Source organism: Ranitomeya imitator, chromosome 1 (assembly GCF_032444005.1).
Source record: "Ranitomeya imitator isolate aRanImi1 chromosome 1, aRanImi1.pri, whole genome shotgun sequence".
NCBI classification, from domain to species: Eukaryota; Metazoa; Chordata; class Amphibia; order Anura; family Dendrobatidae; genus Ranitomeya; species Ranitomeya imitator.
Window position 1 is genome coordinate 146,739,866 of NC_091282.1, and position 13,928 is coordinate 146,753,793.

The following is a 13,928-nucleotide window of genomic DNA, read 5'->3' on the forward strand; positions in this document are numbered from 1 at the left end:
AGAAATAAACTACACAAAAAAACCTAAAATTATACATAAAACCAACTGAAGCAATCCAAGCTTTAACAGTAAATGGGATAAGTAGCACAAATTCACATGTAAAGTGATATAGAGCTGTTGGTAAGGAATGGATAACTGCTATGTTGAAGAAATGATGGCTATTGTACAGAAGTGTTCATTTCTGAAATTACATTCTTCTCGAAATCTTGGATTGCTTCATATCTTTGGTTAAAATAGGGGTGATTTACTATCTGGAGCAAAACAAGGGTAGGTGTAGCATAAAGTAGATACCACAATGGTGTAATTCACGGAAAGCTACACACACTGCAAGACGCTTGGCATTGCAGGTAGATTATAATGAAGGATTGCCAATAAGCATGGGCTAAAAAAGATTTGTTTGCCCAACGTAGACTAAAAATGCATTGTGAGTCAATGTTTCTTCAACACACCACTTAATAAAACTAGGGGACCTGTATTCCAAGATCACCAAATTGGCTAAAATTAGTCACAACTCAAATGTTTCTGTCTACACGGAAATTCTAATTTTTCTCTTACCATAGACTAAGCCAAAGTTTTCATAAACTGTTAATAATATTGTAGACTTACAACTGGCCACACTCTGGTGTCACCATTGTCATCACAGGCAATTATGACATAGCCACAGGTATAAATGCCTGATAAAGACAGGGCTCCATCTCTCAGCCATTGTGAATGGAGACGTGGCCGAGATCACAGTTCGCCCTTTATTAAATTTTATGTGAGTTTTGAAAATAGCTGAGTTCTTCAAAAACCCACCAAAGCAATTGGAGAGCACAGTATATAAACAGCCTACTCTCTGTTCACAGTGGCCAGAAGATTGGCGGTCTTGTTATCACCATTCTTGAGAGGTGGGACCTGCAGTTATCAGATATTTATGACGTTTCTGAATCTGTCATGAATGTCTGAGATGAATATAACATTTTAAAAGGGTAAACTATACTAGATATGTCTAGGGGAAACTTGCCCTAAAATGTGTAGACCCATTAACATATGGAAAGGTCTATTGCATCTTGTCTATTGAAAGCGTTAGTAATTGACCACTATGACCGCTGAACCAAAAAATTACATTTAAGTAGGATTTAAAGGTTTGACGTATGGCATAAGACTTCCAGATATGTCAGTAAGAAAGTGACCAGCTTAGGAATTAGCAAATTCTTAATTATCTACAGGGCTTACTAAAGAGTATGCTCCTCACTCTAACCAATAGCCATAAGAGAAATGTAATTTGCTGCTTTAAAAGAATCCTAAGTCTATCAAACAAAAATAGTTTACTTCAATTTTATTTTCGGATTTACGAGAAAACTCTTCCCTTATTTGGCCCCAAATATTACAATAAATGACCCCCATTGACAATGCCTCAACTACACAGCCAGTGTGAAATACTGTTACAGAACGAAATATTCCAGCAGTCCTTTATCAAAACTATTTTAGATTATAAAAAAAATGGAACACTGTGAAAAGGATGAAATCACAACTAATGGCACCATTAGAACAAATGAAATACTCTGTGTTTAGGCAACAGCCTTTATTCAGATTCAAGTGGCTTGTTAAAAAAAAGGAAAAGAAAACATAAAGAATACATATAATTTAATTCCTGAAAGAGACACATGGTAACAACAACACACATCAGTATTGTTATAGCTGTGTTAATGATGGAGGGGTAAATGGCAAACATGACAACATACAGGTATTAAAACATGACATCTCTTAGGAAGGTTATGATTCATCCCTCCTCCTTATGCTTTAGACTAAATAAGAATATGACATTTACAATTCGGATAAAATCGTCTAAGAACTAAATCTCAAATGAGTGCTTTTTTTTTTTTTTAGAAAATGTGAAATTTTGGGATTTGTAGTGAAATGATAATGATAAAATAAATGCCACTCTGGTTATATCAAGCTGAAAGGGATTCTGGCATCAGAATTTCACTCTCCAATTATATATATTCACATGCAGCTCTTTTCAAAGACAAGCCTAGAAATACCTTGACATGGCCAGTCTGTTCCTCCGTTACTGCAAAATCGGCTGTATATCAGAATCCTCTGCCACTCCAGCTCTATTCCTCACCCATCCTTGTTTCCTCTGCCTTAACTGATGACTCCTTTGCCCGAAGTCACACAACGTAGAGGCTGTCAGTCAATCGGGAGGGGGGTGGTGCTTAGCCGGAAAAAGAGCTGGAGTGACAGATGCTTCAGATCTACAGCCTCATTTGCATATCAATTCAAACGCAGATTTCTCAGTAACGAACTAGCTGGCTGGCCATCAAAAGCTAGTCTTGTACTTGTCTCTTAAAGAGCTACAAGTGCACATAAATAGTTTGGATATGAAATCCTGCTGACAGATTCCCATTAAAAAGAAGAATGCTGCCTAGCTTTCTGATATCATATAGGATGTGCTTAAATGTTAATACCCAATCGAGGCTCTGCCTCAAAAAACACCTTAAATACAAAGGGATTGCAATAACAACAAAAAATAGCGTTGCCAAACTAAATCTTGGCAAGGTACAGTTCAGTTACAAAATTATACTTTACAGAAAGTGACTGAATCACAAAATTGTGCTTTTTCTAATAAATTAGATCACCGTTCTCCCTTTATACCAGCAATAAGCAACTAACTCATTCCAGTATCTGAACCACACTCCCAACATGTCTCCACCCGGCAGGACTGGCTAGAACTAGCATGCACGTAACAGCTGGAGTGGGACAGGGTAGCTAAGCCTCATTTACGTCCTATGGGTTGGCTTCAATTGTTCAAACAACTGACCTTTCATCCATTTTTTTTTCCGCGACTCTATTGGCTCCAGTAGTATCTTATCGACTACGCTAAGCTAAAAATTGCACTTACATTCTAATTTCTGCTGGTTGTGTGACTAACAGTATTTTTGCACAGTCATTAACATGACAAACGTCTTTGACTACTATGTGCTGTATGCATTGCTGAGTAAAGTTGCTAGGTAAACTTTCTATATGGCTATATTTCTTTAATTTTTCCCTAGAAAGAATCCTTCAAAAAGGCAAATTACTGCTAAAAAATACTCGTAAACTCGGTTGGTTATATTTGCATATTCTGGACACATCAAAATGGAGATAGAGTTAATATTATGCAATAGGAGTCATAGCTGCAGGGCGAAATGGCTCTAGATTTGGATTCCATTTGTGCAATAAAATCTAATGTCAGATGAAAGTGAAGCCCTAAATGCACTGATTTATGTACAATGGATGTCAGTTCACCCATGTGGATGCAAACAGAGGGTCCATTGAAATATTTGAACCATGGCGGACATTCCTGCGATCTCGCTGAATTTGGACCTGCACGTCAATGCAGTATTTCAAGACAGCTACCCACATACAGTAAGCAGCAGCACACATATTGTTCCCTCCCCACTATTAAGATAACCAAAAAAAAATAAATGCTAGTTCAATGTTTATTAGACTGCTGTATACAAGCATGTTAATTTCACAGATTTTTTTTTTTTTTTTAAGATTCTTAATATTATTTCATATAATTAGAAATACACATTTCAAAAACAAAAACGTCTACAAAGAGAAAACAGTTATTTCGATTAGCAAAAGCGTGAAATTCTTCATGGACCGATTTTTGGGAGATTGGGAAGGGCAATATTTTTTTTTTTACTTTTATTTTTTACAAAAAAAAAAAAAAGAAAACACCTTCTTTTTTTTTTTTAACTCAAGGACCGATAAATATTAGCAAAGCTATCAAGAAAAGAAAAAAAAACACATTTTGGCTTAAATTACCTACAAAAAGCCACAAATGTTTTGCAAACTTCATTTAACCTTTTTTATATGAAAATAAGCAAAATGTAATGTACATAATTTATATTTCTATATATTAAGTGATGTATACCCAGAAATGAACAGCAAAAGATGTAAACTATCAAAAACACCATTTAGTATGACCCAAAATTTATTCAAATAAGTGCCATATTATACTTTTAATATATATTTTTTTGTAACATGCTGGTGTGTTTGATAAGTTTACATTGACTCGGCGGCCCAGCCTTCTACAGTTATCCACAGCCACCTGAGGCTGGGTCGGTCAAACCTCTGTACATGTCACCATATGTTGCATAACAGCTGCTTTCTCTCAGGGAAAAACATTTGCCAATTTTGGCAAAAAGTTTTCTTTATTTTTTTTTTGTCTATTTACATGTAAATAACGTTGAACCTGCAACATAACACTATCTATTGTAACATACATTTTGCAAAGGGAGCACAACAGTGAAAAAGAGGTTAGCTTCAAAATCTATTTTGTACAAGTTTTCTGTTTATAGCTCAAGTGCTAAGCTTGTTCGTTCAGCAGTTCTCCTTACCCCTATATAATGGATCACTGAGGCATTTAAAAGTACTTTTACAAAACAGAGTACCTGACTTTATTTTATCCCCCACACACGGCACATATAATGTATATCGACCCTCCCTCCCTGCCCGATTCCCATTAAGGTATAGCGCACACACACTGCAAAAAATTCTAATATATAATAACTGTATCATGTTGCCCATCCTTCAGAGAGCCGCATGCGCTTGACTGATGGGCTTTCTCTTTCATCCGGCGAAGGTCTGGTGAGTCCAATAGGGGAGTGGAAATCGTTCCGGTGGTCTTCTCGGTCACTTCCGTCATACGAACTGCTGCAGCTGCTCAGGCTGTCAACAGGAGACCTCCCCGCCTCGTGGCGCGTGTGTTGAGGGTATCCCGAGGGTGTGGTGGTACGGTCTCTAGGAGGAGAAACAGGTTCTGACTTGATGTGGAGGCTTTGAGTAGAAGGCAGGGAGAGATTTGTATTCTGAGATAAGTGAGTGCTAGTGCAAACTCTGTAGAAGGAAAGGAAACGCGGTTACAGAATGAGGAGGCTTAAGCCGCCTCTAAACTCACTAACACTCACAAAAAAGGACAATTTAAGCAGCTGGACCAACACTCTTATCATCTACAACTTGGAATCACTATGGTAAGATGTCTTAGCAAGATGGCATGGCTTTAGGGCACTCTACTAATCAACTATGGTACCAACCACTTACAGTACTAACTGGTTTAGGCATGGACACATATTGTATCTTTTTCACTTTATGATTGATTTTTTTATATTGTAAGTAAAATAATAATTTGGCCTTAACTAGTTTATTATTTATAGGGTGTAGACACATAGTTGTATAATTGATCTGCAATGTGCCGATACATACTACTGTGGTCATCCTGTATCTCTACAGGCCTGTGATTTATTACAGAAGTACATATAGGTTTTAGTCAGAACCAGCTCTGGGTTTATGCAGGCCATTGTGGTGCCATTGGGTCCCTCTTCCCCTTTGATTTTTCCCTCCATACTTTCCAAGAGCTTTCTTTTCTTTTTTTGCTGACGCGCTTTTTCTATTTTCAATGTGAGTTATAGTTTTGAAGGAAACCATTTATTTGACCGAGTGATGTACTAAAAATAGGAATACAAAATTCCTATTTTTACTTTTTTTATTATGTTCACCTTATGGTAAAATGTACATATTAACTTTGTCCTGTGATTATGGTAATACAAAATGCATGTACTGTTTTATGTTTTACTACTTACTAACTGTATGGGATAAATATATATGTTATTCGTTTGGACAGTTACCGACACGAGACATATATATAAAAAAAAAATTCTTGGAGAGGTGTAATAATTTGAACTTGAATATATTGTTTTTTTAAATTGTTAAAAAATATTTTTCATTGTTTTTTTTTCATTGTTTTGTTAGCTTATATGTATGTCATATGTTCCCAACATAAATTTTTTATCCCAGGAGACGTGGGCTGTGGTAGTTGTTCAGGTTTGCCAGGTGCTGATGCTGGCCCTAGGTTTAATTGTATTTAATAGCATTAGAAATATATTCAAAACTACTAGCAGTGCTTCTGCGGAGAAAGCAGTACCTCCCAGAAATACTGTATGGCAGCACATGGAATGCCTAAAGTTTCACAATACAGACTTATATAGTCCATTTATATAGTCTAATTCACAAAACCATATGTTATTTGCTCTTGATGTATCCTAGGCTACAATGAGCACAATACAGTTTGTGCACTTCTGCTATAATAATCAATGCTTCAGTCAGTGGCGTAACTTGAAACTCATGGGCCCCGATGCGAAAGCTCCAATGGGGCCCACAAATATTTTAAATCTTTAATAGCAATAGTCTTTTCTATAGGCCAAAGGGACTTTTAGGACCCCCTAGGCTCCAGAGCCCGGGTGCAATTGCAACCCCTGCACCTGTTGTAGTACCTGTTGTAGTTAGGCCCCTGGGTTCAGTGCACATGAGATTTACTGCACTGATAGATCTGTGGTGCAGATTAGCACACAGAATAGCTCTGTAAGGAAACAGGGCAAGGTGAGTATGCGTTTTACTTTGTGAGTGTCCTTGGGCTTTAGTGGTCTTATAATGTGTGGGGCTCTGAGGGGGAATCATACTGTGTGGGGAGCTGAGGGGTGGAGGATTATACTGTGTGGGGGCCATCATATGGTTGGAGCATCATACGTTATTTGAAGAGCACAGTTTGTGGGCATTATAATGTGTGTGGGGGAACTTTGAGGACATCATACTGTGTGGGAGACACCATAGAGGCGCTGGGGACTGTGGGGATATAATAATGTGTAGGTGGCACTGTGGGATCATCATACTGTGTGTTGTTACTGCAGGGACAAACTGAGAAAGGAGTTCACTATGGAGGTGAAAGGTCATTTTTTACACATCATGAAAGAGGTATCGTAGTGAGTGATAACACAAAGGGTTTTTAGCAGGGTGCTGCAAAATAGAGGGGCATAGTACCTGATGCAATTTATACCTTCCTGCCTGTCTCTAAAAGTTGGGATGTATGCCCTTCCATAACTATGCTTAGACACCGTGAGCCCTCCTACACCAAAGAGAAATGTATGTATATTTTTGGGAGGAACCCAATTAGACTTTAGCTATGGGTCCCCATACTTTTTACGCACGCCCCTGAGCAGAGTCATTTAAAAAAACGAAAAAAACCTGATCAGTGATTGGTTGCTTTGGACAACAAAAATGTTTTTCTTTTTGATACTTTTAATAAATGAATATCACACAGTTGGATGCTGTAAAAATCATCAGATTACGATTTGTGTCCTAGAATTGTCCATCGAAGTCATTTGACACCCAAAGTAGCCACATCTTTAATATGAATCTGAAAACCATGTGAACACTTACTGGCCTCTTGTATACTTTCATCTTTCAGATTTTACAGATAATTCTCATGAAGTTTAAATGTAAGACAGAAAATATGATGTCACACAATAAGGTCATGAGACCAGCAGTGTCTTGTTTTGTGATATCTCATTAAGTATTGGTTCATCTGAGAACTGCCCATATTAAAAATAGATAAATGCCATCTCTTACAAGCTGGAGGCTACATGTTCGGTCAGCTGCTTAAAATGTTGTGAAAAGTTTAAAACGCTTATCTCATTTTGGGATAGAAAGCCTGTGCATTGTCTTTGGGAAGTACAGAGCAAGTCAAAGAAATCTGTTACATTATTGTAAGAGACAGACACTTGTAATCACGGCTGATCGGCTCTTGTGTGTTGGGGTCATGAAAGGCAGGTCACTATAATCCTATAATGTACAGCCACATGACGCTACATGGAGACATGGCTCACTTTTCTGTAGGAGAATTTGCATTTTACTACAAAAAAATGTGGTTGATTTGGACTGAGCATATTGTAATAGGTGCTTATTAGTGATGAGCGAGTATGCTCGTTGCTCGGGTTTTACCGAGCATGCTCAAGAAAACTCGAGCAACGAGTATGCTTGCTCATCACTAGTGCTTATCCGAATACATAGACCAGGGTATGGCCAAATCAAACTCACAACCAATTGAGATACAGTAAACACATGCACAAATATTTAACAGCATTATCAAAAATAGTGCAACAAGGGATTCAAGGGGTTATTGATTTTGTTACATGGGTGGAATGGGAAAATACAATAACTATTCAACAGTTAATATAAGTTAATAATTATCTCCTTCTTTATCATTAAGCAGATTAAAATACAATCATAAAACATTCAGTGTAAAAAAATAAATAATAATTGGGACTATGTGGCATTTTACATATATATTTTGTGATGATTACACTTCGGAGGGCCTCATATCCTTGTATTCTTCCACCTAGCAGAAATCCTCATATACTTTGGGGGCAGTACTGGTTCCCCTTAAGAGACCAGCTAAGTATGGAATCCTATAGGCAATGATCCAAGGAAAAAGTATGTAAATGAGCTCTTTTCATAGATTGAAACAAGCTCTGTCGCAAGTAGCGCCTGCTCCACCTTATACTGATGAGCGGCAAACACCCAGAAACAGACTGGAACAGTTTCTGGCTCGTCATTTGTCATTCTCTTTTTCCGAGAACTAATTTACTTACTTTGCTCCTGTACAGCTATGCCTGAATGCTCCACACTTATTAGATCTCTTAAAGAAGGACCAGTGCTTCCCTCGCATTGCCTCAAAGTCAATGTTCTCAGCCACATAGACTCTGCTGTATTCTGACGAGGCTGATGAGGGGCAAACAGCCTGGAACAAGTTGTATACAGATGAGTTTCTGGTTCGTCATGTGTCATTCTCTCTGTGAGAGAGCTAATTTAATTACTTTGCTCCTGTAGAGCTGTGTCTGAAGACTCCATACTTATTGGTCTCTATAAGAATCAGTATTTCCTCCACATCACCTCAAAAGACAATGTTCTCAGCTACACAGACCCTGCTTTATTCTGATGAGGGGCAAAAAGCCCGAAACAGGCAGTATATAAATGAGTTTCTGGCTTGGCATTTATATCTGGTCACGTAGCAGGGTTTGTTAAATGGTAGCAATTAAATTGAGTCATAGGGTAGATAGTAACCTTTCCTGTGCAGTACTTTCAAATAGTTCTTTGTTTCTGTGAGTTTGATCATTTGCATTCTTGATCAGATTTGTCAATATTAACTATTAAAGTACTCCCAGACAATTCCAAAGATTCCTATTACTGTTAAATATTTTTGCAGATAGCACTGACTGATGGAAATAGCTCATTTAGCAAAATAGTTTGTCTAAAAGTGCCACCTGCTGGTATACAGAGCACAATGTACATTAAACTGTGTTATACGAGGGCTTATTTTATAATGGAAAAATCAAAGATATAAAATTGTAATTTACAATGGAGAGCACCATTATTATGTTATACATGTGCGTTCTGTGTGTAACGAACGAGAATATTTGTATGTGTGTCAATGTAATATGAGTGTGTCTGTGTCTATATAGCAGTACTAAATAAGTATGTGAACTCATGTCTGCCTGTAATAGCCAAATATATGTATATGTATGTGCACATATTGTATATGCATATTGTATATATATATATACTGTATATATATATATGTAAGTATATGTTTTTATATTGTATGTGTATATGTGAGTAAGAATGAGAAAGAGTCTGTGTATATATGTATGTGTATATATTTATGAATATGTGCATATGTATTTGAACATATTGTATGTGTATATATGAGTAAGAATATGTGTGTATAATTATGTGCACATATTATATGTGTGTATGTGAGTAAGTATGTGTGCATATCTACAGTGGGGAAAAAAAGTATTTAGTCAGCCACCAATTGTGCAAGTTCTCCCAAAAAGATGAGTCAAAATGAGAAAACAAATCCAGAAAATCACCTTGTCTGATTTGGCAAGATTTATTTGGCAAATTATGGTGGAAAATAAGTATTTGGTCATTAACATTAAAGGGAACCTGTCACCCCCCACAGGCGTTTGTAAATAAAAGAGCCATCTTGTGCAGCACTAATGCTGCGTTCTGACAAGGTGGCTCTTTTAGTTATTGTTCGTTGCACTGCAGAAATAATCGCTTTTGAATTTGGTCCCTCATACCTTCAAATCGCCCAGGCAGAAGGTCTTTCCCCCCCCTTATCCAGACACAACACAGCCGTCACTCTGTGAGAAGGGCGCCGCCTCCTCGGCGTTATTCAGTTGTCCAGGCGCCTGCGGCAGGCACAGTAAACAAGACATCAAGTGGATGTCAGTGGTCGGGCAGCGCGAACTGCACATGCCCAAGGCAGAATATGACCGCGCAGGTGCCTGGACAACTGATTAACGCCGAGGAGGCGGCACCCTTCTCGCAGAGTGACAGCTGTGTTGTGTCTGAATGAGGGGGAAAGACCTGCCCCCCGGACAATTTGAAGATATGAGGGACCAAATTCAAAAGCGCTTATTTCTGCAGTGCAACGAACAATAACTAAAAGAGCCACCTTGTCAGAATGCAGCATTAGTGCTGCACAAGATGGCTCTTTTAGTTACAAATGCCTGGGGGGGAAGGTGACAGGTTCCCTTTAATATGACAGAGGTCAAACGTTTTCTGTAAGTCTCCACAAGGTTGGCAGACACTGTTGGTGGTATGTTGGCCCATTCCTTCATGCAGATCTCCTCTAGAGCAGTGATGTTTTGGGCCTGTCGCTGGGCAACACGCACTTTCAACTCCCTCCAAAGATTTTCTATGGGGTTGAGATCTGGACACTGGCTAGGCCACTCCAGGACCTTCAAATGCTTCTTACGAAGCCACTCCTTCGTTGCCCTGGCAGTGTGCTTGGGATCATTATCATGCTGAAAGAACCATCCAAATTTTGTCTTCAATGCCCTTGCTGATGGAAGGAGATTTGCACTCAAAATCTTACGTCCCCATTCATACTTTCATGTACTAGAATCAGTCGTCCTGGTCCCTTTGTAAAGAAACAGCCCCAAAGCATGATGTTGCCACCCCCATGCTTCACAGTAGGTATGGTGTTCTTTGGATGCAACTCAGCATTCTGTCTCCTCCAGACATAAAAAAGAAAATGATTCAGCTAACCCTTATGATAGTATTCTCACAGCCCATGAGAAATTTGATCCGAGCACGGAAACGTCTCTGCTTGACGCCTGGTACTTGTGCATGAAAATGAAGGTATCCAGTTCAGGAAATAAAATCAAAAGTCTTTATTTGGACAAATTTAAAAAGTAAGCTGCTTGACAAACCAGTGCATACTGGAGGAAGGAATGTCTTGAATAACTGGACGCGTTTCGAACACGTATAGTGCTCTTAGTCCTCAGTTATGGACTAAGAGCACTATAAATGTTCAAAATGCGTCCAGTTATTCAAGACATTGAATAACTTTTTTAATTTGTCCAAAAAAAAACTTTTGATTTTATTTCCCGTGCTGGATACCTTCATTTTCATGCACTACTCCAAACATGATGAGTTTTGTTTCTACCTAACAGTTCTACTTTGGGTTCATCAAACCATATGACATTCTCCCAATATTCTTCTGGATAATCTCTAGCAAACTTCAGACGGGCCCAGACATGTAATGGATTAAGCAGGGGGACATGTCTGGCACTGCACAATCTGAGTCCCTGGCAGCATAGTGTGTTACTTATGGCAGCCTTTGTTACGGTGGTTCCAGCTCTATGCAGGTCATTCATTAGGTCCCCCCATGTGGTTCTTGGATTTTTGCTCACCATTCTTGTGATCATTTTGACCCTAAGGGGTGAGATCTTGTGTGGAGCCCCAGATCGAGGGAGATTATTAGTGGTCTTGTATGTCTTCCATTTTCTTATTATTGCTCCCACCGTTTATTTCATCACACTAAGCTGCTTTCCTATTGCAGATTCAGTCTTCCCAACCTGGTGCAGGGCTACAATTTTGTTTCTGGCGTCCTTCGACAGCTCTTTATTCTTCACCATAGTGGAGTTTGGAGTGTGACTGTTTGAGGTTGTGGACAGATGTCTTTAATACTGATAACAAGTTCAAAGAGATGCCATTACTACAGGTAATGAGTGGAGGACAGAGGAGCCTCTTAAAGAAGAAGTTACAGGTCAGTGAGAGCCAGAAATCTTGCATGTTTTTAGGTGACCAAATACTTATTTTCCACCATAAATTGCAAAATAAAGACAAGGTGATTTTCGTGATATGTTTTCTCAATTTTGACTCTCATAGTTGTGGTCTACCTATGATGTCAATTACAGGCCTCTCTCATCTTTTTAAGTGGGAGAACTTGCACAATTGGTGTTGTGAATTCTGTGGCAGAGCTCCCTCCTGTGGTCACAAGTGGTACTTCGGCTGGTTCTCTCTGTGAGCTTCCGTTGGTGGAGGAAAGTTGTACTGCGGCTTCTGAGTTTCCTTCCTCAGGTGATGTGGTGAAGTCGTTGGGTGCTGCTCTATTTAACTCCACCTAGTGCTTTGATCCTGGCCTCCAGTCTATGTTCTAGTATTGGACCTGTTTCCTCCTGGATCGTTCCTGTGGCCTGCTGCTCTGCATAGCTAAGTTCCTCTTTGCTATTTGTTTGCTGTTTTTTTCTGTCCAGCTTGTCAATTTGTTTTTTTCTGCTTGCTGGAAGCTCTGGGACGCAGAGGGTGTACCTCCGTGCCGTTAGTTCGGTACAGAGGGTCTTTTTGCCCCCTTTGCGTGGTGTTTGTAGGGTTTTGTGTTGACCGCAAAGTTACCTTTCCTATCCTCGCTCTGTTCAGAAAGTTGGGCCTCACTTTGCTAAATCTATTTCATCTCTACGTTTGTCTTTTCATCTTAACTCACAGTCATTATATGTGGGGGCTGCCTTTTCCTTTGGGGTATTTCTCTGAGGCAAGGTAGGCTTATTTTCTATCTTCAGGCTAGCTAGTTTCTCAGGCCGTGCCGAGTTGCATAGGGAGCGTTAGGAGCAATCCACGGCTGCCTTTAGTGTGGTTTGAGAGGATTAGGGATTGCGGTCAACAGAGTTTCCACGTCTCAGAGCTCATTCTTGTTTTTTGGGTTATTGCCAGGTCACTGTATGTGCGTTGACCTCTATGTCCATTGTGGTACTGAATTACCTTTCACAACAGTACTGGAGGCCTAAAGTACTAATGATTCCCAATAGAGGGAAAAAAGAAGTTCTGAGACCATTTTTTTTTCTTTGCACTGTGTTTTGCCTTTTTTTTCCCCTAGACATTTGGGTGGTTCAGGACACAGGTGTAGCAATGGACATTAAAGGTCTGTCTTCATGTGTGGATCAGCTCACGGCAAGAGTACAAAGTATTCAAGACTTTGTGGTTCAGAATTCTATGTTAGAACTGAGAATTCCTATTCCTGATTTGTTTTTTGGAGATAGAACTAAATTTCTGAGTTTCAAAAATAATTGTAAACTATGTCTGGCTTTGAAACCTCGCTCCTCTGGTGACCCAGTTCAACAAGTTAGGATCATTATTTCTTTTTTGCGTGGCGACCCTCAGGACTGGGCATTTTCTCTTGCGTCAGGAGATCCTGCATTAAGTAATATCGATGCATTTTTCCTGGCGCTCGGATTGCTGTACGATGAGCCTAATTCTGTGGATCAGGCAAAGAAGAATTTGCTGGCTCTGTGTCAGTGTCAGGATGAAATAGAGGTATATTGTCAGAAATTTAGAAAGTGGTCCGTACTCACTCAGTGGAATGAAGGTGCGCTCGCAGCTATTTTCAGAAAAGGTCTCTCTGAAGCCCTTAAGGATGTCATGGTGGGATTTCCTATGCCTGCTGGTCTGAATGAGTCTATGTCTTTGGCCATTCAGATCGGTCGACGCTTGCGCGAGCATAAATCTGTGCACCATTTGGCGGTATTACCTGAGCTTAAACCTGAGCCTATGCAGTGCGATAGGACTTTGACCAGAGTTGAATGGCAAGAACACAGACGTCTGAATGGGCTGTGTTTCTACTGTGGTGATTCCACTCTTCCTATCTCTGATTGTCCTAAGCGCACTAAGCAGTTCGCTAGGTCTGCCACCATTGGTACGGTACAGTCAAAATTTCTTTTGTCTGTTACCTTGATCTGCTCTTTGTCATCGTATTCTGTCATGGCATTTGTGGA

General features: G+C 39.4%; 1 protein-coding gene across 24 annotated transcripts in view; it reads right to left on the minus strand.

Annotated features, from left to right (window-relative positions):
- Positions 1 to 3,450: 3,450 nt before the first annotated feature.
- The window catches only part of MEF2C (myocyte enhancer factor 2C), a 359,868-nt gene continuing 349,390 nt past the window's right edge, over positions 3,451 to 13,928 (minus strand). For 14 of the 24 annotated variants that reach the window (XM_069751518.1, XM_069751584.1, XM_069751568.1 and 11 more), the window contains one exon: positions 3,451 to 4,869. In XM_069751518.1, the coding sequence (XP_069607619.1) occupies positions 4,548 to 4,869 (322 nt within the window). In that variant the 3' untranslated portion in view covers positions 3,451 to 4,547. The remainder of the gene's footprint in view (positions 4,870 to 13,928) is intronic. The other 10 variants (XM_069751643.1, XM_069751627.1, XM_069751601.1 and 7 more) reach the window with 4 other exon arrangements.